We start from the raw sequence: 23,843 nt of genomic DNA, 5'->3' as shown, positions 1-23,843 counted from the left end.
GTATGTAGCACAGGGGGCCCGGGGGTCATGTACGGTGTACGTGGGGTAGCTAGGTACCTAGGTACCCAAGGTAGCGCTGTATCAAGTCCCCGATATACATACGCTCACTACCTGTTAGGTACTGTGCTAGCTGCTGGGTCGTATCGGCCTTGGGCAGGTAGCCAGGTACCTACATCAGGTCGGATCGCCGCCCTGTACGTAGGTACATAGACCGTACTGTATGTATAACTACTATCCTACTAGGTCACCCCCCCAAGGTCAGACAGCGGAAGACACCTCAGGGTGGAGCCGGCACAGACTCCGACCGCCCTACAGGAACACGACCTGACCGACAAGACAGACAGCGTGTTCCTCCTCGCAAAGACGGGAAAAAAAAAGAAAGAAAAGGAGCCAACGGTCTCCGTAGGAACCACCGCTTACCGCTGCATTGACCGCATGGAAATGGCTGACTCGGGGGTCATGTGCTCTCTTCTTGCCCGACCCGAACATGCGTCTGCCATGCCCTGCGGTCCCGCCCTGGCCGGGTCGAGGCCAGCCACAACGCCTCCCTTCTTCCACCCCCCCCCCCCCCCCTTCCCCCACGCCATCGCGCGGCATGACAGAGAACGTGCTCGTCACCACGGCCGGGACATGACGCCGCGAGAAAAGATGGGGATGCCCCCCTAGGGGAACAAAACGTGGGGTTGACGGCTGCTGAGCCGCATGCCGAGGAGCTACCCAGCACCCCATGTATGTATATAGTAAACACCATAGGCCAAAAATAGGTACGATACCTGACCTGCCTCAGGTACCTGACCTAGGCAGGTGAGGTAAGCAAAGGTAGACAGAGACGCCTTTTCCGCGGTCCCCGCTACGCCACCACACACACTTTTGGCTCGGAACCTACCCAGCCCAGGAGAATTAGTCGTTGTTGTGTCTGGAGAAGCGCTGAAGAGCCAAGCTGGCAGTCTTGGTCGAGGTTCGACACGCATGCTCAGGGAAAGAAAGCCAAGATATCCTCAAGCTCAACGCACGGCCATCCGAAGATGACGGACATCCTGCACAACCCCCCCGCCCCCCCCCCAGGGAGGGGGAGGGGGGGTCGTATCAGGGGTCACCCGTTGTTGAGTCGGTTTACCGGATTGTTTGGGGGTCATCAGGGCAGCAACGGAGAGAGAGATAGACAGAGATGCCCAGGGTAGAGAGGCATGGCAGGGAGGAGGACCACTTACAGAGCCAGACCTTCGCCAACTTCCCGTCTACTCTAGGCACGACGACGCGAAACCAACGTGGACGGGACGGGACGGTCCATTCGCAGCAACACGGGCTCTCCATTGGCAACGGGGCGTCCATGGGCCTCATCCTATCCTGGCAAAAAAGACATGGGACATGGATGGGAGAGGGGTTGGTCCGACGAGGCCGCCGCCTCCCGAGATGGGAAAGACGTGGCAGCAGCAGCAGCAGCAGCAGAACAAGAGAGAATTTGTCCGGATCTTGCTTCAGGTCATCATCGCATCATGGTCGCCGCGCGAAATGGGGCGCTCGTGATGATGGTTTTAAGCAAGGGCATTGAAAAGAGAGTCAATCTCGACGCACATTCGGAATCGCCAGCCGCGTAGGGCATTGGGCAGGCTGGTGATGATTTGAGTTGTGGTCTTGGGTTTTGGTTTGTTGAGAAGAAGAAAAGAGAAAAAAAAAAATTGGACCTGGAAAGTCGAGGTACACAGTATTATTATTGTTCTTCCCCCCCCCCCCCCCCCCCCCCCAAACCCAGCGGGACCCGGGAAGGGGGCTCCACTCTGGGGGGGTTTTTTTTTGCGGCCGCCTCTCACCGCCCGCAACGTTACCTAGCTTAACCATCTGCGGCCGAACAGCGACCTCCTCCAGGGCTGTTCCTCAGCACAGACCAAGGAAACGGAACGGCTCAAAGGGCATGCCTTTCGCCGGCCGGGTCACGCTGCAGTGGAGCCAGCGACCCCCCCCCCCCCCCCCAAAGACCCGCCACTCGTTCTCGGCTCCAGTCGTCTTTTGGACTTTCAAGTTTTGTCGTTTTGTCGTCTTGTCCAGGTCCTTTTGTAACTCGACACAATTCACAATCACAATCCCTTTTCGCCCTCGCTCTCGCACCACCACCACCACCACCGCTACCACCACCATCTGCAACCCCCCGGCTTCTAGATCACCAACGTCTTCTCTTTCTGCAATCCACCCCTCCCACCCTTCCATTGGCATCCCTTCGCAAATCCCCGGTTCCCGAGCACCCCCCCTGCACGCCAACATCCCGCTGTCAGAAACCTCCAACCTGTCCTGACATCACGACGACGACCACCACTCACCACCACCACCACCACCACCACGACCATCACCGGCCCGAGTCTAGATACCGGTTTCGACTCTCAACCTCCGCACTCTCTCCGCGCACCCCCCTCCCTCTCCAGCAGCGCCGCATCGCAACCTACCTTACGCAACCTCGCCGTCGTCCGCCCTACCCCCCGCCGTCCATCGAGAGCCTCCGGTGTCGTCCTTGTCTTCCTCGCCTGCTCCCCACCACCCTTGGTGTTCTCGGTGGTCCCTCTTCCACCCTCCTCCTCCCTCTCTTCCTCCCTCCCTCCCTCCCTCCTCCTCCTCCTCCTCCTTCTCCTCCTTGCCCGCGCGCGACGACCTCCTCTCTTCCCTCGTGTCGAGCTTGCTCTTCTCTTCTTCCTCCCCTGAGTTTCGGTTCCAGACTTCTTCATGGAGAATCTATGGAGTCGCCGAGCCACCAAGTGAGTTTCCACCCAAGCTTCCAAGTTTGTCTCGTCCTCGCTGCCCCACCAGCTCTAACCGCAACCCTCCCTCCGTCTTCTCGGCAGCCCCAGCAAGCTCTCCCTCTCAACAAACACCGGTTCCGACAGCCCCTCAGGGCGTAATCCCTCCTCCTTCAAGCGATTCGGCAGCGACGGCGCATCCCTCGGAAAGTTCGGCGCCGGCCCAACACCAGGCGGCCTCGTGACCCCGACCAGCGGGGCGTCCAACGCCTTCGGTCTCGGGTCCGGCGCCTTCGCCTCGTTCGGCCCGGCAAAGACGCCCAAAACCCCGGGGAACCCCTTGGACGCACCCCTCGGCGCCGGCGCCTCAAAAACCCCGGGCGCCGACAAACCCGCCAAGGAAGGACCCGCCGCCGGCGCCAAAGCCGTCAGCAAGACCACCTCGTCCGCCTCGCTGCGCGACGCGGGGAAGCCGCCGGCGCCCTCGGCGGGGCCCCCCGTCCACCAGCTGCGCAACAGCTGGGTCTTTTGGTTCCGCCCGCCCATCTCCAAGGCCAACGGCTTCATCGAGTACGAAAAGACGCTGCACCCCATCGCCACGGTCGAGGCGGTCGAGCAGTTCTTTGGCGTCTATCGCCACCTCAAACGACCCTCGGCCCTGCCCCTCGTCTCCGACTACCACCTGTTCAAGAAGGGCATCCGGCCAATATGGGAGGACGAGGAGAACAAGAACGGCGGCAAGTGGGTCGTGCGCCTGCGCAAGGGCGTCGCCGACCGCTACTGGGAGGACCTGTTGTTCGCCATCATCGGCGAGCAGTTTGGCGAGGCGAGCGAGGAGGTGTGCGGGGTGGTTCTCAGCGTCCGGAACGGTGAGGATATCCTCAGCATTTGGGCCCGCGCCAACGGACAGCGGGTCCTCAAGATTCGGTATGTTTTTTTTTTTTTTTTTTTTTTTTTCCTGGCCGACGTAGGCACCCGATTCTAACGTTTTTTTTCTTCTTCCCTGCCAGCGAGACGATGAGGCGCATCCTCGCGTTCCCTCCGGATACCAAGCTTGAGTGGAAGAGCCACGACTCGAGCATCCAGCAGCGCAACGCCATCGAGGAGTCGCGGCGAGAGAAGGCGGCCAACGCCCACCACCACGGCGACAAACGATCGCACAACAAGCAGCAACACCTACACAACCAGCAGCAGCAACAACACCAACAGCAGCAACAGCAGCACCCGTCATCCGACGACAAGACCACCGGCAACGTATGATGGATTCGCCCCGTTAACCCTGAAAACAAAGGTTGACCGAGGCGCTCGTGGGGACGAAGGAAGGGGAGAGTACGAAATCGGTGTTTGGCTTCTTGCTACCTACTTTAGCAGCAGCAGCAACAACAACAACAATAACAATAACAACAGCAGCAGCAGCAGCAGCAGCAGCAGCAGCAGCAGCAGGCTGGCTGGCAGGCAACAGCGACAACAACAATCAAAAACACACCGCAGAACGAAAACCCAGCGAGCGTCTTTGCATGAATACTTTTTTTGAGGGGGAGAAGGGGGAAAGGGCAATGCCAAGCGAAACCACGGGATGGGAAACCCGGCGGGTCGCGGACACATTTGTCCGTCGTTCCCCTCCCCCTTCTCCCCCGACGATGTGCTTTGCCTTGGACATGGATCATGAGCAACGGCAGATGCATGAACGGTCTTAATGAAAGGGCACGCGGAACACATCGGGTGGAAACCTGGGAAAGGAAAGGGGAGCGGGCGCGGGTGTGGGCGGGATGATGGATGTTTGGAGCATGGCAAAGGGTTTGGCGGGCGGCCAAGGTACTGGAAAAGCAAAAATGCGCGAAACAAATCAATAACTATTATCAGTCAACCCATGCGGATCATGAACGGTTGCGAGGCAAGGCGCAGGCTTGGTTGGGCTTTTGCTAGGTGTCCGGTGCCAGGTGGGCGGCGGCGTTTCCGTTTGCTGGCTGTGAGATATAAATGTTATACACCGTGTGGTGTCTCTAGTACGACCGATGCTCGTAGCTACCTTTCCTTGCGAGGTGCTAGGTACACCTAGCTACCTACCCACCCGCCCGCCCGCCCGCACGCACGCACGCACCACATGGCCCAAGCCTCCTCAAGCCCTTCTTTTGTTGTCTCTCTCTCTCTCTCTCTCTCTCTCTGTCGCTCTCTCCGTCGTCTTTCTTGCCCATGTCTTTCTCGGATGTTGGTGTTGTGGTCATATGCGTGTGTGTATGTCTCTTATTTTTTTTCCCCTGCCAGGTTGTACATTACAACAACAACAACAACAACAACAACGACCGTCAAACGCCCGCTGGCATCTCCCTCCTACAGGCCCGCTCGCCTCGTCCCCGGGGACCTTCACCATCGCACGGGAAGGCAGCTCGAGCACTACCGCGCGTAGGAGGCATATCCTCTCTCTCTCTCTCTCTCTCTCGGGAACCTCGACAAGGCACCTGTTGTTCCTTGTTTCGCCTCTAGGTCGCCTTGTTGCCGCCGCGGGCCGGCGCGGGCCTCCTCCGCTCCCAGATCTGCAGGTACGTCTCGCCGAGGTAGAGCAGCTCGGCCTGGATCTTGTCGACAAACAGGTCCTGGGCGACGACCCACTCGTCGGTGGCCTTGTCGCGCAGCTGCACCTTCCACGTCTTGCGCTCCTCGCCGACGGCGCTGTCGGCCACGTCCTCCTTGGCGCGCACCGCCTCGTGCACCACGTTGGCGACGAGGTCGTACATGATGGGCTCCCCCGGCGGGTGGTGCCGCTCGTCGGGCTCGACGTAGGGCGCCACGTCGAGCCCCTCGCGCGCGTCAAAGGTGACGATGGTGGGGTTGCGCTCGGCGACGAACTTGTTCTTGCTGAAGCGCTTGACGTGGAGCACGAGGTAGGGGGGCAGCGGGTGGAGCAGGCGGTAGCGGCGGCGCTGCGCGTTGAGCTCCTGGGCCGCGCGCCCGTTGTACTTTGCCAGCACGGCCGCGAGCGGCACCTGCGGGATGATGTTGCGCTCCTGCTCGTCCTGGAACAGCGGGGCCGGCGGCAGGTCGAGGGTGAGCAGCAGGAAGCGCGTCACGTCGGTCTGGATCTCGGACGACTCCTCGAAGCGCAGGCGGTCCTGCGCCTCGTCGGTGCGCGTCGTGATGGCCTGCGACTCGACCTTGAGGCGGCCCTGGAAGATGCGCTGGACGACGCTCGACTGGGGCTTGGTGCGGCTGCCGCCGAGGCAGAGGTGCAGGTGGTTGAGGAACCACGACAAAAAGTCGGCCGGGTCCGAGGGCGCCGTCAGGGTGAAGCGCTTGTTGGAGCGCAGCGACACCTCCTGCAGCAGCTCGTGCGGCGACACGTGCGCCTTGAAGGCGCGCGGGTTCCAGATCTTGCGGAACAGGATGGACGTGCGCTTGACGAGCTCGGGCGCCGCGCTCAGGTCCTCGAGCAGGAAAAAGTTGCGCAGCGGCGCCACGTGCGACAGCGCCTGCACCACCACGTTGAGGTAGTCGTTCTCCTTGATGTTGTTCATGCCCACGAAGCCCGGCCTGTACTCCTTGCCCTGCAGCGTGCGGGCCCGCCGCGGCACGCGGTCCAGCTCGGCCACCTCGCGGCGCGTGTAGCGCGGGTCCGACACGTACTTGATGTCGTCGAGCGACTTGCTCCTGACCTCGTACCCCTCGGGCAGCACGTACACCCTCTGGTTGCTCATGTTGATGAAGACGTGGTGGTCCTCGTCGAGCGCGTGGAAGTAGGCGTGCGACTTGGGGCCCCGGCCCTGGTAGTACTTGCCGCACACCAGGCACGCGTACACGTTGATGTTGGACAGCGTCACCGAGCACAGCTTCTCAAAGTCAAAGTCGAGCACGTTGCGGTCGATGGTGTCGAGGTACAGGTCGTCGTAGCCCGCCGTCGGCGCCGCCTGCCGGAGGGGCGCCTTCGTCTCGTCCTCCCCGGCCTCGTCGAGGCCGTCCGCCTCGTCCGCGCCGTCGTCTTCCCTCGCCGGGCCGGCATGGCCATGGCCGTCGTCGTTGTCGTCGTTGTCGGTGTCTGCGTTGCTGGGGGTCAGGCCCTTGGTGTAGTCGTCAAGCCGCGACCGTTTGGACGCGGGCGAGTCGCCCGACTGGTCCTCGAGGGCCTCGGAAGCCTGGCGTTTCAACATTGGGTATTCTCCTTGGACGCGGGGCGAAATGGGAGTTGGAATGCGTTGGGGGGAGGGGAGGAGGGAGGAGGTGCTGGAACTGCCGTGGTGGTGGTGGTGGTGGTGGTGGTGGTGGTGCTTGGTGGTGCTTTGGCGGATGCATGACGGGGATGCGGCCGTCATTTGAATCGTCAGGTAATAAATATTACCGTTACCGGGGTTGTCCAAAGGACGGTCGGTTTCTGTAAATTTCCAGGTGCGCTGTAATGAACGCTGAAGCTTGGCCCTGGAGCTCTCGCCATTACGCAGGAGCTACCGCGTACCTTACCCCTGGAGCCCCAACAAAAATTCACTTACGTTACGCTACGGTACACTACGGTACGCTACGTCGAAGCACCACCCCCCCCCCCCCCCCAAAACGTTAGGACAACGTCAGGACAACATCACGGTTGATTGACTTGCATGAGGACACGTCGTCGTTGTCGTCGTTGTCGTCGTGCTCGTCGTGCTCGTCGTGAAAGATAACGAATACAGATTCCGAGCGAAGCCAAGTTTGATATAATATAGACAGTCCTCCCGGTCTGGGTATTCTTTTTGTTTCGTCTTGTCACTCTTTATAGCTTCTCCCACATCACGGCTCCGCCATGACAACATCCCCTTCCTCCCCGCCCTCGCCTCCCCTTTCCTCCAGCGCCGGAGGCGCCAGGCTATCCATCTCCCGCAGCGTGTACTCGACCAGGTAGCTCTCGTCCACCAGCTCGTCGATGCGCTTGTAGTGCCTCTCGGTGTACACCTTGAGCGCGGTCAGCACCTCGCCCAAGCTCTTTTGCCCCCTCGCCCCTTTCACCGACAGGTTGGAAAGCTTGTCGGCCGGGTAGCTGCGGACCAGCGCCGCCAGCACGCGCTGGGCCACGGGGGCGGTGCGCGCGTTGGTGTTCCAGTCGCGCAGCCGCAGCAGCAGCAGGAAGAGCTGCTCGTCCGACAGGCGGGCGAGCACGTCGTCGACGGCCTTGAGCCCCGTCAGGCTGCCCTCGTCCGGGGTCGGCGTCGTGACGACGCTGGTGAAGAGGTTGAGCAGCCGGCCCGGGTGGTTGAGCTGCAGCGCGAGGGCGATGGCGTCGCGGTAGGCGCCCGCGTGGATGTAGTTTTGCAGCTGCTGCTCCTGCTCGACGAGCTTGAGGGCGGCCGACGCGGCGGCGGCCTGCGTCTCGGCGGTCGTGTCGCGCCAAAACGTCACCTTGGAGTCGCTGCCGCCCGACACGAGCGTGTTGGTCTTTGGGTGAACGGCCAGCGTCCAGAGCCGGTCTTCGTGGTTGTCGAGCGTGCACTCGGCCTCGCCCGTGTTGGCGTCCCACACCTTGACCAGGCTGTCGGCGCCCGCGCTGGCGAACTGGACCCGGTTCTTGGCCGCCGCCTCGTCGGCCGGCATGTGCAGCCACACTACCTTGAGCACGTTGTGCGAGTGGCCCTCAAACGTCCTGAGGCAGGTGTAGTCGGACAGGCTCCAGAGCTTGATGGTCTTGTCGCCGCTCCCCGTCAGGATGACGCCCCGGCCCGACACGGAGCCGCCCGTCTCGCCCTGGATGGGCGGCGTGCGGAGCGGCGCGAACCGGACGGTCCAGACGCCCCGCTTGTGGCCCCGCAGGATGCCCAGGACCTCCATGGTCTGGACGTCCCAGATCTTGACCGTCTTGTCCTGCGACGCCGAGGCGAAGTGCTTGCCCGTCGGGCTCACGTCGAGCGCGTTGATGTCCTTGTCGTGGGCCAGCCGCTTCAGGCCGGCCGGCGCCTTGGACGCTTGCGCCTGCCGCGGGATCTCTCGCTTGTGCACGAAGCGGTCCTGCGAGCCCGAGAGGAGGAACGGCGGCGGGTGGTCGAGCGGGTTCTTGTACGCCTCCGAGGCCTCGGACGGCACCACCTTGGGGAGCGCGACGGCGCCGACCGACTCGAGGTGGCCGGTGAAGACGGCGTAGCACGTGTACGAGCCGGCGGCCGGGTCGACCCGCCACAGCCTCGCCGTGTTGTCCTTGGCGCCGCTGGCGATCCAGCAGCCGGACCAGTCGACGTCGAGCGACATGACGATGTCCTCGTGGCCCTTGAGCAGCGCGACGTCGCGGCCAAAGTAGGCGCCCTCTTGGGTCCCGTCGGCCTGCGTCTCCGTGTCGGACGCCGACACGAGCCGAATGTCCTCCGAGTTGGTGGCAAGCGCCATCATGGACTGGTCGGGCAGGACGTAGGCGACGTCCAGGATCTCGTCGTGGGTGCCCGAGATGCGCCGGTGGGGCTCCATGGGGACCCGGCCGGCCGAGGCGACGTCGGCCGGCGACGGCACGCGGTACAGGGCGAGGGTGAAGTCGGCCTGGGCGCAGAGGAGCAGGGACCGCTGCGGCAGCGAGACGGCCGACACGATGGCTTCCGCCTCGGACCGGGCCTCGTGCTTCTCGGTGATCTCCTGGCGCGTCGTCGCGTCCCAGATCCTCACCAGGCCGCCGGACCCGGCCGAGTACATCCACCTGCCCTCGTTGAGGAAGCCGACCGACTCGACGAGCTCGTGGCGGAGCATCGGCGTGCCCTGCCAGGCGTCGTCTCGCCACAGCCACAGCGTCATGGTCTTGTCGCGGCTGCCGCTCAGCAGGGCGTGCTGCTCGGGAGAGTAGTCGAGGCTCTGCACGTTGGACTCGTGGGCCTCTCGTTTCCTCTGCGCGTCGGCGTAGACGGGGGCGGTGGTGCGCTTGTGGAGGTCGAAGATGCGGATGCGGCCGTCCTGGGTGCCCCAGGCGAGGCGGAGCTTGGACGGCACGTCGGCGGGCGCCGCGTCGTCCTCGCGGTTCTTGTTAAGGTTCTTCTTCTTCTTGTTGTTCTTGGCCTTGGCGGCCGAGTCGTCGGCGGTGGCGGCGATCTCGAAAAAGTGCAGGGCCGACACGAGGACGCTCGGCCCGCTGACGGTGTGGGTGACGTAGCCGCCAACAATGTCCCAGATCTTGATGGCGCCGTCGGCGGCGCCCGTGGCCAGCAGGGTGCTCGTCTTGTCGACGGCGAGGACGACGACGGGGGTCGCGTGAGGCTTGGAGGTTCGCACGAGGGTGGGTTCGACGGCGTCCAAGGCGGGCGACACCTTGAGGGCGTAGATGCGCATGGTGAGGGATCGCGAGCAGACGATCAGGTGGGAGGCCGAGGGGGTGATGGTCAGGGTGGAGATGGGCTCGCCGTCGCCCTCGATCTCGGCGAGGCGGCGGCCCGTGTTGAGCTCGGTCAGGACGGCATTCTCGCCGAGCGTCGAGGCCAGGATGCGGGCGCCGCTCTCGAGCGCGACGGATCCTCCCGTGAAGATGGGCTGGATCACATTGCTGACTTCAAAGGTCGTCTTGGGGGGGGCGTGTCGCGTCGCCATGGCCTGCTTGTTGTTGGATGCTGCGCCGGCCGCCACCTAAGGCTCGAGGCGCATCCAAGGCTATATGTCTTTGAGAAGCTCGGTATCGAGGTTGGATCGGCGAGGTGCACAGGGCCACAAGCGGCTTTCGGCACGGGCGAGTCCCGTCTCCAAAATTTCCCCAAAATTTCGTCGTTTCCACGCCGATAAGCCGGGGGGAATTAAGGTTATCTTAGCGCATGCGGCGTCTTGGCATCCCTCCCTTTTCGGCTGCTCCCCCGCCGAGGCGCTCCCTCTCCTCAGCTCGGCTCGCCTGCTGGCGCCTCTTTTGTGAACCTTGACTACTATTACTGCGTATAGTGAACTAGCGTGCAACGCCTCAGGTCTCTCTCTCTCTCTCTCTCTCTCTCTCTCTCTCATATCAGCCTTCTCGCCCTCCTTTGCTTCCTGCTACCTTGGGTCTGCTAGGCCGCCTTCGCCTCCGCCCTTCCATTGGCAACAACCGCCACATAGTTACCACCTCGCCGCACCACACCGCGAACATGGCACCGCCGTGTTTTCCCAAAAGGTGACTCTGGTAATTGTGTTTCTTTTTTTTTTTTTTTTTTTTTCTCGTTTCCAAAGTCCCCGATTCCAGCAACCCTCCAAGATGGGCGTGCTGGATCCGCTCATGTCCCTGGGCCTTGTAAGCATTCCCGAAACCCTCCTTTGGTAGCTCGCCATCGAAAACGGCCCCGTGGGCTAACCGCCGGCGCAGGGCCGGTCGCCCTACGACCTGGTGGTCCTGGGCGAGGGCCCCGAGGACCCTCGTTCCCGGGGACAGCTCTACGACGACCGAGGCCGTCCCATCAACCCCGAGACCAAACGCATCAACCGCGATGTCGTCCGGTCTCACAACGAGGTCATGATGGTCATTGGCGTCGCCGAGCCCGACAACGGCGGCCACGACGCCCAGTCCGAGGCCGCCCAGAGGCATCGCCGTTACGAGAACCGCGTTGGCGGAAGGCTTCTGCTCGCCGGCAGCGTGCTCCAGACGGCCGCCATCTGGGGCGTCCACGGCATGCGGCAGCGTATCTTGGTGCGTGCCATCCTCTCCCTCTCGCCCCTCCCGCGCGCGACGCCATAGGCTCGCACGGCCCGCTGACCGCCCGTCCAGCTTTACAAACCCTTTTCGCAAACCACCTTTTACGGCATGTTCCCGCTCGTCTGGCGCCGGCAGTCTCTTGCTTCGTACCTGCTGAGCGGCTTGCCTTCCTTCTTGACGAGCACTCTGCTGGACCAGTTCGTCGTGGCAGACCACAAGAAGGAACACCCCATGTACGCCATCCTCTCGTCCCAACCGCCGCGCGCTGGCCGCTAACCCTGGGCAGCCTTCGACATGTCGCGTCCTACATACGCCTCCACCTCGCCATCTACACCTTCTTCCAGCGGACCGGCATCCTTCCCTGGAAGCCCCCGTTTCCCAACTGGCGATTCTTCATCCCCGGAACCCGCCTGTCGCCCATCTTCCTGCCTCCCGCTCCGTCCTCGTTCCGCCCGCGGGGCCTTGTCGGATGGCTCGGGGCTCTGGCGGCAGGCGTTGCGCCGTTCGTTGGATTCTGGCTCTACACCCGCTTGAAGCGCTTCCTCGGCAGCTTCCTGCGCATCCTCATCCATCAGTCGCTCCCGCGTCCCTACAACCCTCCCAAGCGGCGCGCTCGTCAGCCGCCAAGCCCGGAGCTGATCGCCATCGAAGTGCGCACCGAGGGCGCAGAGCCCGTCGAACCCGCCCTGCCCTCCTCGCCCGGCGACCCCCTCGACGGCCATCGCCATGACCAAGAAAGCCCTGCCGCTCCCGCCGCGGCCGGACCCGAGGACGCCAGCCCCCCCGCCCTCGTCACCACGCCTGCCTCGCCCACCACCCCGCCGGCCGGCATGCCCCACGACGACTTTGACAGCGACGACGAGGACACCGAGATCATCAGCGCCACCCTCATCAGCTTCGACGTCGAGTCCACCGAGCCCATGCCCGACCCGGAGGCGGGCAACGGCGCCAACAACGCCGGCGACCGCACCAACAACCCCACGCCCGGCGTGTGGGCCGCCGAGCTCCGGCCCAGCTTTATCGAGAGCCAGGGTGCGGACGGGGCCGATCTGGACGGCCCGGGGACCGCCAGCGGAGGCGGCGACGGAGAGTGGGGGGCAGCGGCGGCGGCGGCGGCGGTGGTGGTGGTGGGGCCAGCGGTGCTGCGCATCGGCCTGCTTACCGCGACAGCCTGCTCATGCGGCTCCCCGCCATGCTCGCGACGGACGTCCTGGCCATCACCTCGACGAGGCTGCTCCTGGCGCCTCTGGCGTCGGCGGTCTGGCTGAATCTCGCGAGGCCGTACATGGCCAGGAGGGGCCTGTCGCTGAGGTGGGTTCTGGACGGGCCCGGCATGTGGTGGGGGCTGCCTTCGGGCCGGGGCTTGGTGAACTTTCTGGGCCTGGAGCTGCTGTTGGCGGTGCTGCATGGAGAAGCGTGGGCGATGGTGATGCTGCTGGCGGAGAGGTTTCGGCACACGGAGGAGGAGTGGATCGAGCTCGAGGGGGCGTCCGCCACGACGCCTCCCCCCTCGTGGCATTAGAGCCGTGCGGTGCATGAGAACGCATCATCCGTTGGAGAGGCCTACGGTGTTGGTGGTGACCGGCACCGTCTTTCCTTGTTTTTTTTTTTCTCTTGTCATCCTTCATCCCATCCCACGTAGAGCATCGTCCAAGACGGAAGGGAATGAATTCATTTCATAAGCCATGGAACGCCGGTGCCTAATTATCTCACCCATTCCCCACCTCGCGTTCCTCTCAGCGCCGCTGCTTGGCCTTCCCCTTGGCCCGCTTCGCCCTCTCCTTGTCGATCCCATCCTTGATGAGCGCATACAGGTCCTGGTTGCGCCGCGCCAGCAACAGCACGTCGTCGGTCGTGACGGTGGTGCGGCCGGCGTGCTGGCTGAAGCTTTCGAGGTCTGTTGCGATGGTCTCTGCGGCCATGGGAAGAGGGAGGGGGAGGGGGGAGGGAGGGGAATCGTCAGTCTTGGATCCTATACCCTCCTTGGGACCTCGCCGCAAAACAGGCGCCGGAATGCGCATACAAGGCGGACGGGAACAGACGGGAGCAAACGGAGGCGGGTCGGAAGAAGGGGGCGCCGGTCCTTACCTATCTGATGCCAAACCAGGTCGGTCAGGGCGGCGATGAACTGCGGGGTGGCGTTGCGGTTGCGGTCGAGAGACTCCTGGTCGACGATCTTGCCGATGGAGAACCAGAGGGCGGACTTGAGGCGCTGGAGAAGGCCGGGTTAGAGCGGTGACGACTTGCAGGGACCCGAGCTCCGGGCGGGGCGGCGTTCCGGAAGGCGACGCACCTCTCGCACCTCATCCTCGTCGACGTCGGCCATGGTGGGCGGTTCCGCCGGTCTTGGCGCTTGGTGATGTCGGGTTGGGCTCCAGACGGCTGCGAGTTATAGTACGCAGTATAGCACGCGTCCGACGCGTTGCAAGGCGTGATGTGGGTCGAAAAGCGCCGCTGTATGTACTGTGTAACTAACTACCCTTCTAGAATACCTAGGCTTGGCGGGACCATAGAAAGCGCATATCAGCCAGCCCCCAGAGCCTCGCTCAGCCTTGGAGAGGGTGGCAAGGGCATGCAAGTTGCAAAGATCCGCTGCCATCTGGCGTTCAACTCTACATAGGTATCTATACGTGTGTTATCATGTGTTATTACAGAGTACCCATTCTTGGCTTGGAACCCTCAACGGCCCGGTCTGGGATCCCAACGCCCCTGGCTCCCGTCGGAGTGGCCGGCACCTCCGTGTGGGTCCGGCTTGGCAACCAACGACGACGTCAACGGTTTCGAATGGCCATTTCGCGCAAACCAAACCCTTCAACGTTACCTTTTTCACTCAAAGACTCGTCTGGAACGCCCCCCTTTCCCCCCCCCCCCCCCCCCCAAAAAAAAAAAAATAAGACGTCAGTTGATCTCATCGCCCCCCTGGCTACCCTTGGACCCGGCCAAAGAACCGCCCCTCTCTTCATCGCGACCACCCTCCTCGGACCCCCGACCTTCCAGCTCGCTCGCCATGGACGGCATCGCCAACGCGGCCCAGTTCCTGGGCAACCGCTTTTCCACCAACCTCAAGGGAACCTTTGCCGACATGACGGTGCAAGGGTGGATCCGTCTCGTCGTCATCGTCGGAGGATGCGCGTCTCCCGCTTCGCCTCGCAGGCGCCCGCGCGGGGCATTCATGGAACGAAGGCTAACCTGCACGCCGCAGACATTCTGCTCCGCCCCTACCTCATCAAGCTCGCCGGCCGGCACCAGATGGCGGCGCACGAGCGCGAGAACGCGCGGGCCGAGGCCGAGGCCGCCGAGAAGGCCCGGCGTAAGGCCCAAATGTCGCCCAACGACCTGCGCGGGCGGGTCGAGGTCCCCGAGGACACGGACTCGGAGGGCGAGGGCGAGCCGGCGGGGACGGCCACGGCGGCCGAGCCGAGCTGGGGAAAGAAGGCGCGCCGCAGGCAGCGCGAGATGATCCGGAAGCTGCTGGAGGCGGAGGAGAGGAGGCTGCACGAGTCCAAGGAGGAGGAGGAGGATAAGGACATTGAGGAGTTTTTGATCAAGGAGTGAGGCGGTGGCGGTTGCGGTCGTGGTCGGTTCTCATGAAACGGGCCGAGGTTGCGTGGGCGGCGTGGGTGGTGGTTACGATCCGCAGAACCCGCGGGTGGATAGGTGGGATTTTTTTTATGAGAGGAGGTATGTGTATCTTACTATGTATTCATCTACAACATGTTCTAATCGTACATTTTTTTTTTTGTTTCGCCTGGCTGTTCGGTGTGGTGTTAGTGCTGAGGAGTTTCTTTTTTTTTTTCAAAAAAAAAAAAAAAAAGAAAAGAAAAAGAGAAAAAGAACTTGCCTCGAAACAAAGGTCCGTCAAGGAGCTGCACGAAGCAGTAAACGTGCGACAAAATCTTCTATCTGCAGCGCCGACCGGTTCTCTTGTCATCCATCTGTCACGATGCTCGACCCAACGCCGGATCCCAAGGTCGAATCCAGCGTGGTGGCTCCCAGGAAAACACCTCGTGCCGTATTTCGTGAACGACCGTTCCTGGCAACGGCTGCTTTTGACAACTGGAATTTCTGGCTGGAAACCCATCCTAGGCATGTCCTGGGGCTCCAAGCATGGAAGTTATCATATAAGAAGGATTCGGAATTCGAAGCAAGTCACCCACCTGCCTGAGGATGAGGGTATGGAAGCCGGAGATGGTGATTTGTGTTTTTTTTTTTTCCTTCCTTTCCTTTCTCATACAAGACAGCTCCTCGGACAGACTGGGCGGTACCTACAATAGCACATGGGCGCCGGTGGCCCACCTGCGCCCCCGGGCCTCCCGGACCCAGTCGGAGCTTCGGGCGGAAAAGTGGGGCGGCTGCCCCCCGCGGTGGATAAAGTTGGCGGGCCGTCGCGTCCGCCCGCGCTCCAAACCACCTTTCTCATCGTTTCTCCCGGCTGTCGGTGACCGGGTTTCCTTTCAAACAAGCCACCCCATACTGCTGTCGAGTGGGAACAGGATTCATGAAGCCTGGAATCCACTGAAGCGAAGCAGACTTTGAACCTGACCCGCGTCGGATCCTTCGCTTCGGCATCCGTCCCAAAATCCATCCGTCCATCCGCCCGCCGTTTCCCGTTTTCTTGCCGGTCGGCTTGTTTGCAACATCCGTCAACATCACCACAGCCTTGGGTCAGCAACGGCAGCTTTTCCTGCTACGGCCCGGTCTTGGACCACGCCCCAACCACGTCGGACCTCACCGCCGCAAATACGAAAAGCAAAAAAGGGTTTGCCGCCATGTCTTTGAACGTCCACGAAACAAACGTTCGCCGTTCCTGTGAAGGTATGATGACAACCGGGTCTCACCGTCCGGTCCCATGAGCACCTAATCAACACCGTCTTGTCCCACCTTTCTTCCCCTCTTCCCTTTCCTTCTCTTCTAGTTTCTCTCTCTCTTTTTTTTTTCTATCCATATATATATATATATATATATATATATATATATGGCTTCGGATCAGGTGCTCTCTCGACCCTCTCAACCACCTCTGTCGTCATTCATTCATTCATTCGTTCACTCATTCAGTTCCTAACCGCAATCTCACACGCCCACCTTCCTCTCTCTCTCTACCAACAGCGGCCAAACACTTCACCGAGTGGTACTACCGCCAGCTCAACGACGGCAAGCCCGTCGCCTCGGCCTACGTCAACGGCCACGCCGCCTACGACAAGGCGGGCCACCCGCCCGCCGACATTTGCATCAACGGCCGCGTCGTGGCGACGCCGCACGAGTGGGAGCAGCTCCTCGAGGAGCAGCGCCGGGCGCCCAAGCAGCCCGACCCGAACCGCCGGCGCGTGCGCTACGAGGTCGAGGCGCTCGACGCCCACGTCATCAACGCCGACTACCGCTTCGCCGCGCCCGCCGGCCTGCTCGACAAGTACGCGCCCGCCGACGGCGTGCGCCTCATGATCTCGGTGCTCGCCACGGGCACCGTCTACTTTGGCACCGGCCGCGACAAGGGCGACGAGTGCTGGGAGAAGCAGGCCTTCTCCGACTCCTTCATCCTCGTCCCCAACTGGGACCTGCTCGAGCGCGCCCCGGGCAAGCAGCACGGCCGAAGGTACCTCGTCGTCTCCCACAACTACCGGGCGGAATAGGAGAGCCCGCGGGGGCCGGAGGTGGCGCGCGCGAGGGATGCGGGAAAGGAGCAAGCGGGGCCTGGCTCGCGGCAGAGCCTTGGCTTCCGGAATGGCGTGCCGTCATGTTCCCATGGCGAGGCTTTCTTGGGCGAACGGATCTTGGATCGGGCCGGCTTGGTTTCCCACGGCGATTAGGGATGGGAAGGGATTCCAACGGCGGTAACTCGGAACCCCATCTGCGTAGGATGCGCTCTGGTTGCTGCTATCTTTGACATTGACGGAGGGAGGGGGGAGTGGTAAGCGCCATGCGACGCGCAGCACAATCACGCAAGAGGAATTCGGATTCGGGCCACCAAAGACTGTGTGTAGTGTAGATCCTTTTTCTGTCCTTCTATACCACCCATAAAAAAAAAAGAAAATCAAGAAGCGATACCAAACCACCGAGTTACACACACACACACACACACACACACACACACACACACACACACACGCAAGCGCGCGCGCGTTGTGACGCAACAAAGATGGCGCGTGAACCTTGGTGAAAGCCCCTCTTCCGCCCTTACGCGGCCGCCGCCTCGGTTCCCAAGCCCCTCCTCCTCCACTCCCAATACCCCAACCGGATCCGATCCCACTTCTGCCCGAGCCGCTGCAGGCACAGGTCCGCCTCCTCCTTCCTCCCCTGCTCGGCGTAGATGTCGGCCAGCAAATCCAGCGCGTGCGTGCTCGTCACGTCCTCCTCGTCCTCCCCCTTCCCCAGCCCCGTCACAAACTCGCGCGCGAACCCCTCGGCCTCGCCCAGCTTCCGCCCGCCCTTGACGAGCACGCCCCGGAGGTAGCTCCAGGGGCTTTGGTTCTGCGGCGCCAGCCGGATCTTGGCCTGGGCGTAGGCGACCTCGCGGTCGACCATCTCCGGGGGCGCCTTGGGGTCCGGCTCGGTGGCCGCGGCGCCGGGGGTGGCGCGGTCCGGGTGGGAAAAGACGAGGAAGAAGCGGTGCGACCAGGCCGAGTTGTTGCGCACGTCGTCGTCGATCATGCGCTCGACCGAGGCCAGCTCGTCCGCGTCCGAGAACAGGCCGAGCTTGTTGGCCAGGTAGGACCGGTAGGACCAGACGTGGTAGTTCTTTGTGTCCTCGGCGAGGATGCGCTCGAGGAACCGGCGCTCCGACGCCGCGAAGGCGGCGACGGCGGCCGGGTCCGCGGCGATGGACGGGAAGTGGTTCTCCACGAGGAGGTGGCGGTGGTGCCAGATCTGGTAGTTTTTGAGGTTGGCGAGGGCGATCTCGTTGAGCCACTCGATCTCTTCGGCGATGGGCTTCTCGAGGGCGAACAGGATGGCCGCCCGGTACAGCCACACGGTGTAGTGGGACGCGTTCATGTTGATGATGTGCTCCGTCAGCCACAGGCAGCGCTCCGAGTGCTCGTTCGCCTTCATCACGGCGCGCAGGTACGACATGGCTGCACGCGGTTAGCCGAGGCTGAGCGTCCGTCAGGATCCAAGATGCAAGCCACCACCACACGGCAGATGACGACAACAGCAACAACAACAAAAAAAAAAAAAAAAAAGAACCCACCCTCGGCGTAATCGGCCGGATACGCAATGCTCGCCAGCGCCCCGGCCGGCTCCTCGAGCACCACGGGGACGACGTCATCCCAGTCCGGGTTCGAAGCGATCTTGCCCGCGGCCCGGGACGCCGGCCCGGATCCGTGGGCCGCCATATCTCTCCGCAGCGCGGCGATCTCCAGCCGCCGCCTCTTGTCCTCGACGACCTCGCGCTCCGTCACGACCGCCGGCTCGCCCGTCCTATCGTCGCGGACCCCTCGCGTCTCCCTCTCCCTCTGGGCGCGGAAGCACCGGCTCTCGGCGAGCAGGCAGGCCAGGCGGACGCGCCTCTCCCAGCGCGCCTCGGCCGCGGCGATGGTGCGTGCTTCGAGGCTGCCGGCGGGCGCTGGTTCCCCCCGGGACGATGCGCCCTCCCGCCGCCGCCGAGCGATCCCCGTGGACGCCGGTGTCGGTGCCGTCGCGGCCCCGAGCAGCTGCTTCTCCCCCGCGGCGCGGAGCGGCACGCTCCCCTCGTTGACGAGCTTCCAGGCCTCCCGGACGGTCTTTGCGCCGCCGCCGCACGCGACACGCGCGAGCTCTGCCGCGCCGGCCCCGCCGGTGGTGGTCGTGGCCGATAGCGCGGGCCGCCGTGCGATCCGGGCCGCGATGCGCGTGGCAAGCCAGGCGGCACGCTCGCGGGGCTCGAGGTCTTTCAGGCCGCCGAGTCCCGGCCCTGGTTCTTCGGGTTCCGCGAGCGTTGGCGGCGGTTGTCGCGACCCAAAGATGAGCCGGGCTTCGTAAGGGCGGGCGGCGGCGAAGCGGGCCCGGGTGCGTTCGAGGACGGTTCGGGGCTCGGGAAGAGCCGCGGTAGCAGGTAAGGGGTCGGTGGGTGCTGCGGTGGAAGAGGAGGGGAGGACGGGGCCTATGGCCGAGTCGCTCTCGTCGTCGCTTTCTTTGGATGGCGGCTTGCCGGTGGTTGCACCGCCTTGGGACGTTACCTTGTCCTCGGCGGCTGTTGTTGTTGTTGCTAGTGGTGGTGGTGGCGGTGGTGTAGAAGCTGTAGGAGGAGGAAAAGAAGGAGGAGGAGAAAGAGGAGACGGCGGTTAGCAACAACCAACAAGCTCGGCAGAAAGACAAAAAGACAGCAGTTGACCCAAGAGGGGAACAAGACTAGGTGGTGGTGACGACGGTACGGGAGCCGGAGCGAACCACCAACGTGGAACGAGACGGCTTACGAGGCAGCTCGCTGACTTACCCTGGGATGCCTTTCCTTTGCCTCCTCCTTTCTTGCTGGGCGGCATGGTGACAACAGAGGCTCCGTAAAAGGCCAAGATGGTGGGGGGTGGGGGGTTTAAAAGCTGACTGGAGCCCAGCGTCGTCGTCAAGCGAACATGCTCCCATGGCCAAGAGCTACGGCAAAGCTGCAGCAGGGGCCCGGGAGGGGGGCGGGGGGGCCGGATGGGGTCAACCGTTGGTGCGGGGCAGCTTGACCAACATGGCTCATGGCCGCAAGGCATAAGAGCCAGCCCGGGACGACCAGGGAGAACAATCCCAAGACCCCTCTTCCAAGATCAAAGAAACAATGACAAACACGCTCTTCTTTTTTGTTTTTGACTTTCCGAGTTCGTCCATGCAACTCACTCTTCTACCATCGGCTGGGAACAAAAAGAATCTAACCAATCAATTTATTACATGGCTTGAGTACGGAAAAGATGCGTTGGCCAGATAGAAGCTCAGAGGGGTAATGTAGGTACCGTAAGGTAAGCCGGTCTAGACATATACAGAGAAGATGCAAAAAGGAAAAAAAAAAAAAGTAGAAGTAGTAGGAGTAAGAGTACCCATGGAGGTCATGGAGCATGTCGAAACCCAGCTCGACCCCCTTTTTTTTCGGCCGCCCTCCACCCCCCCTCCTCACCGCCGAGCTCCAAGAGGAGAAGAGAGAAACAAGCCAACAAACAGACCATCAGAAGGGCAACGAAATGAAGAAGAAAAAAAAAAACACCAAACTCCCCGATGCCTGCCGCTACCGTTAACCAAGTTCATCCCAAAGTAGCGTTTCGTTTCCCGGGGTCCCGGGGGCCCTCGTCGGAACACGGCATGTCACAAACCGCCGTTCTCTCTCTCTCTCTCTCTCTCTCTCTCTCTCTCGCTCGCTCGCTCGCTCAGTGCTGGTCGCTCTCCACGGTCCAAAACTTCCACCCCTCTCTCTCGCCGGCCCCGCCGTGAACGCCCACCAGCTTCTCGACGCCCTCGGTCCCCTCGGCGTGGAGGAACTTTTCCAAATCGATCTCCATGCCGCCCTCGCTGTCCTCCTCGGTCCCGTTCTTAAGCACGGCCGGCCAGAGGACGCCCACGCCGCCGCCGCCCAGCGTCGTCTCGAACTTTTGGAACCCCTCCTCGTCGAGCCGCCTCTCGAGCTTGTCCAGCTTCTCCCGCTCCACCCCGGGCCTCAGCAGGGTGATGCAGCACCCGCCGCCGCCGGCGCCCGTCAGCTTGGTCCAGCCTATCCCCTCGTGGTCCACCAGCTCGCGCACGCGCTCCAGGCGCGGGTGCGACACGCCCAGCGAGACGAGCATGCCGTGGTTGAGCGTCATGAGCTCGCCGACGCGGCCAAGGGCCGTCTCGTCGCGCGTGTCGAAGCCGGGCTCGGTCAGGATGTCGACCGACGTCTCCGTCACCTTGTGGATCGAGTCGAGCAGGCTGCTGATGATCTTGGGGTGGCGGTTCCGGAGGTCCGCGACCTTGGCCACCTCGGCGGCCGTCGACTTGGGCACCCGCGTGTCGACCAGCAGGAGCGGCAGCTCGGGAAAGTCCCAGAGGGGACGCACCGTCGGCGGCTTGCCGTAGTCGGTCCGCTGGAACACGACCGCCTTGCCCTGGGTCGAGACGGTGTTGTCGACGCCCGACGGGTTGCCGTGGATAAACATCTCGTAGACGTAGGCCCAGCTGTTGATGCGCTCGATCTGCTTGCGCGCCTCGTCGGCCGGCTGGTCCGGGTGCGGGCCCGACAGCGCGCGGAGCTGCAGCAGGAGGGCCGTCGACAGGCACACGGCGATGGTAGCGCTGCTGCCGAGGCCCGCGCCGATGGGGATCGTGGACCGGAGCGTGTAGATGCAGCCCGGGAACGACGGGTTGCCGAGCGAGAGGAAAACGTAGAGGAAGGAGCCTGCCGAGTTTTGGTGCACCTTGCGCACGTTGGCGGGCTTGTCGGGCGACACGTCGGCGATGAAGGGCTTGATGGCGGCCACCAGGTCGGGGTCCAGCTCCGTCACGACCGACGTGTACGACTTCTTCTTGGACGGGTGGTGGAAGGTCGACCATGGCAGCTCGTCAATGTTCCACGTGTGGTTGAAGTCGATGTCGGGGAAGGTCAGCGTGACGGTGCGTTTCGATTTGGAGAGCGTCGTGACGAGGAGGTATGATCGCAACGAGATGGCGGCAGCTATCGCGGCCTACAAGAGATGGATGGATGCGTTAGCCCCCACACCCCTTTCCCCCCCAAGAGTCTTTCCCAGCCATTCCCACCAAACCCCCCACCACCCCCATCGTTGGGCCGTGCGTGCGTCTCTCGCTCACCTTTCCGTGCACCACGGCGTGCTCTCCAAAGACAATCACCTTGCCTGGCGCTGATACCATGAACGCCGGCAACATCGGGCTCGACTTTTTCCTGTTCCTCCTGCGAAGGCTGGCTTGCCGGTTGGTGGTGCTGGCGTCGTCCGAGGTGCTGAGGCTGGCGTCGCTGCTGTGTACGCTGGCGCTGTCCGAGTCGCTGTGGAAGCCGTTCTGGTGCCCGTTGGCGTGCCCGTTGTGTCCGTTGGAGAAGTGCCCATTGTGGCCGTTGGTCAGGCCGTTGGGGACGCCGTTTGCGGGTCGTTGTGTCGTCATGGCGCCTGTGCTGCCGGGCTGGCTCCGCTACCGGCGGTCTCGAGGCTCGATCGCGATCAAGGGAGGGTGACAAAGAAGACCGGGACGCGGCTCGGCAGAGAACAATATCAAGCTCCTGGGAGTGCCAATGACCTTGCCAACGCGGAGGGTACCCAAAGATGGACGGGCGATGCTAAGAGGCGTAGAGGACAGAAAGGTTGAACGGCGGTGTTTGGGATGAGATTGGGAACCGTAGGAGCGCGAGCGAGCTGGACAAAGACCGAGTCAATGGCGGTCTCAAGTCGAGAGGTCTCGTGATGTGAAAACGACCCAGAGGGATACAGGGGTAACTAGCGGACGCGAAAAGCCGAAAGGTGAAGAGTGACAGAAATTAGGGGCCCAGATAGGAAAGAGGCGTAATATGAACCAGGGTGGAGCTGTTGCGGGCTGCTAAAAGGCGCCCCAGTGCCCATGAGGTCAATGCACGGAGATCAAATGGCCCCAGATGTCAACACAACGTTCAGGAGGTGGGTGTCCACACGGGGAGAAAGGGGGGGGGGAGGAGGAAAGGGTTGGAAAAAAACCCCCTCTTAGCTGATCACGATTTTACGGAAATCAAGATACGGCGAGCTACCCAAAGTGTCACAAAGGTCAAGCGAGATGTATCGGTCGAGATTCGACCACGAAGTTGGAGGATGGGGGACCGGCTGCAAGCCGGACTGTCTTGTTGTGTCGTTGTCTCTGTCTCCCTGGCGGGAGGCCCAGAACCCGCTGGAAAAGTGTTCCGCGGCTAGCGCCCATGACGCAGGAAACCAGGTCTCGGCGATTTGGCAACGGGTTCCTGATGGCGCGTTGAGCGCTCTCGGCAGGGTTGCATTCTGGGTTCTGGAACATGCAGGTCGCTGATTGGCGAGACAGGGCTCCATTTTCCAGCAAGCCGGGAGGAGCATCTCCACGAAGCTTGGAGCCTGACGCCCTCCAAGAGAGCAGCAGCCCACAAACTGGCTGGGCGAGGCCACCCATACTCTCCGCAGTAGCCACAGGACAGAGTACCGAGTCACCTCGTAAGGTACCTAGCGTACTGTGGTATGTAACTTACATAGGTGGTCTACGCCCCCTTCGGGTCTCGGCTCCGGGGTTGCCCTTGCAGCAGCAAGATCACGCTATCGTCACCGTCCCTGTCCTGCTTTCTTGCTGCACCAGTGACGTGCGTCCAATTGTCAGCGGCGAGTTAATCTCCGCCGCTCCCAAAACATCCGGTCCCGTGACTTCGCCGCGCCTCGCACACGCCCGCCTTTGCCGTGGCGGGACGGAGCCTGTTGCCAAGGACCTTTTGGATGGATGGCTAGCGATGCTGTCAACGCCGTTCCGCTTAGCTGAGCTCTGCTGCGTGGACGCCCCGTCTCCCAGCTCCGCCCCGGGCCAGGCCGGCGACATTCGACCTCGGAGGTTGGAAGCTTTAGCTTGGTTTCTGACTCGGACACCCCGTATGCGGCACCTCATTGCACAGCCTGTCTGTCTGTCTG

The 23,843-nt window shown here is 62.6% G+C and overlaps 9 protein-coding genes across 9 annotated transcripts; 4 read left to right on the top strand and 5 right to left on the bottom strand.

Annotated features, from left to right (window-relative positions):
• Positions 1 to 2,712: 2,712 nt before the first annotated feature.
• Positions 2,713 to 3,986, top strand: VTJ83DRAFT_5773 (uncharacterized protein; the record flags this gene model as incomplete). Its single annotated transcript, XM_071012410.1, has 3 exons — positions 2,713 to 2,744; positions 2,832 to 3,653; positions 3,737 to 3,986. 3 exons carry the CDS (start codon positions 2,713 to 2,715, stop codon positions 3,984 to 3,986), a joined length of 1,104 nt encoding a protein of 367 aa, XP_070865148.1.
• Positions 3,987 to 5,206: 1,220 nt separating this feature from the next.
• Positions 5,207 to 6,868, bottom strand: VTJ83DRAFT_5772 (uncharacterized protein; the record flags this gene model as incomplete). Its single annotated transcript, XM_071012409.1, has 1 exon — positions 5,207 to 6,868. One exon carries the CDS (start codon positions 6,866 to 6,868, stop codon positions 5,207 to 5,209), a length of 1,662 nt encoding a protein of 553 aa, XP_070865147.1.
• Positions 6,869 to 7,478: 610 nt separating this feature from the next.
• VTJ83DRAFT_5771 (uncharacterized protein) lies at positions 7,479 to 10,238 on the bottom strand (the record flags this gene model as incomplete). The annotated part of the gene is made up of 1 exon (XM_071012408.1): positions 7,479 to 10,238. One exon carries the CDS (start codon positions 10,236 to 10,238, stop codon positions 7,479 to 7,481), a length of 2,760 nt encoding a protein of 919 aa, XP_070865146.1.
• Positions 10,239 to 10,866: 628 nt separating this feature from the next.
• VTJ83DRAFT_5770 (uncharacterized protein) lies at positions 10,867 to 12,823 on the top strand (the record flags this gene model as incomplete). Its single annotated transcript, XM_071012407.1, has 5 exons — positions 10,867 to 10,902; positions 10,975 to 11,295; positions 11,374 to 11,534; positions 11,588 to 12,391; positions 12,472 to 12,823. The coding sequence occupies 5 exons, from the start codon at positions 10,867 to 10,869 to the stop codon at positions 12,821 to 12,823; spliced, it is 1,674 nt and encodes a 557-aa protein (XP_070865145.1).
• A 214-nt stretch (positions 12,824 to 13,037) lies between these two features.
• On the bottom strand, positions 13,038 to 13,627 carry VTJ83DRAFT_5769 (uncharacterized protein; the record flags this gene model as incomplete). The annotated part of the gene is made up of 3 exons (XM_071012405.1): positions 13,038 to 13,213; positions 13,390 to 13,513; positions 13,595 to 13,627. The coding sequence occupies 3 exons, from the start codon at positions 13,625 to 13,627 to the stop codon at positions 13,038 to 13,040; spliced, it is 333 nt and encodes a 110-aa protein (XP_070865144.1).
• A 681-nt stretch (positions 13,628 to 14,308) lies between these two features.
• On the top strand, positions 14,309 to 14,856 carry VTJ83DRAFT_5768 (uncharacterized protein; the record flags this gene model as incomplete). The annotated part of the gene is made up of 2 exons (XM_071012404.1): positions 14,309 to 14,405; positions 14,504 to 14,856. 2 exons carry the CDS (start codon positions 14,309 to 14,311, stop codon positions 14,854 to 14,856), a joined length of 450 nt encoding a protein of 149 aa, XP_070865143.1.
• A 1,214-nt stretch (positions 14,857 to 16,070) lies between these two features.
• On the top strand, positions 16,071 to 16,928 carry VTJ83DRAFT_5767 (uncharacterized protein; the record flags this gene model as incomplete). The annotated part of the gene is made up of 2 exons (XM_071012403.1): positions 16,071 to 16,116; positions 16,408 to 16,928. The coding sequence occupies 2 exons, from the start codon at positions 16,071 to 16,073 to the stop codon at positions 16,926 to 16,928; spliced, it is 567 nt and encodes a 188-aa protein (XP_070865142.1).
• Positions 16,929 to 17,472: 544 nt separating this feature from the next.
• Positions 17,473 to 19,754, bottom strand: VTJ83DRAFT_5766 (uncharacterized protein; the record flags this gene model as incomplete). The annotated part of the gene is made up of 3 exons (XM_071012402.1): positions 17,473 to 18,368; positions 18,485 to 19,510; positions 19,709 to 19,754. The coding sequence occupies 3 exons, from the start codon at positions 19,752 to 19,754 to the stop codon at positions 17,473 to 17,475; spliced, it is 1,968 nt and encodes a 655-aa protein (XP_070865141.1).
• An 861-nt stretch (positions 19,755 to 20,615) lies between these two features.
• On the bottom strand, positions 20,616 to 22,338 carry VTJ83DRAFT_5765 (uncharacterized protein; the record flags this gene model as incomplete). Its single annotated transcript, XM_071012401.1, has 2 exons — positions 20,616 to 21,905; positions 22,030 to 22,338. 2 exons carry the CDS (start codon positions 22,336 to 22,338, stop codon positions 20,616 to 20,618), a joined length of 1,599 nt encoding a protein of 532 aa, XP_070865140.1.
• Positions 22,339 to 23,843: the final 1,505 nt, after the last annotated feature.

This window comes from Remersonia thermophila, chromosome 5 (genome assembly GCF_042764415.1).
Source record: "Remersonia thermophila strain ATCC 22073 chromosome 5, whole genome shotgun sequence".
NCBI lineage: Eukaryota > Fungi > Ascomycota > Sordariomycetes > Sordariales > Chaetomiaceae > Remersonia > Remersonia thermophila.
Note: the sequence above shows the minus strand (reverse complement) of the source record. Positions and strands in the feature narration are given on the sequence as shown.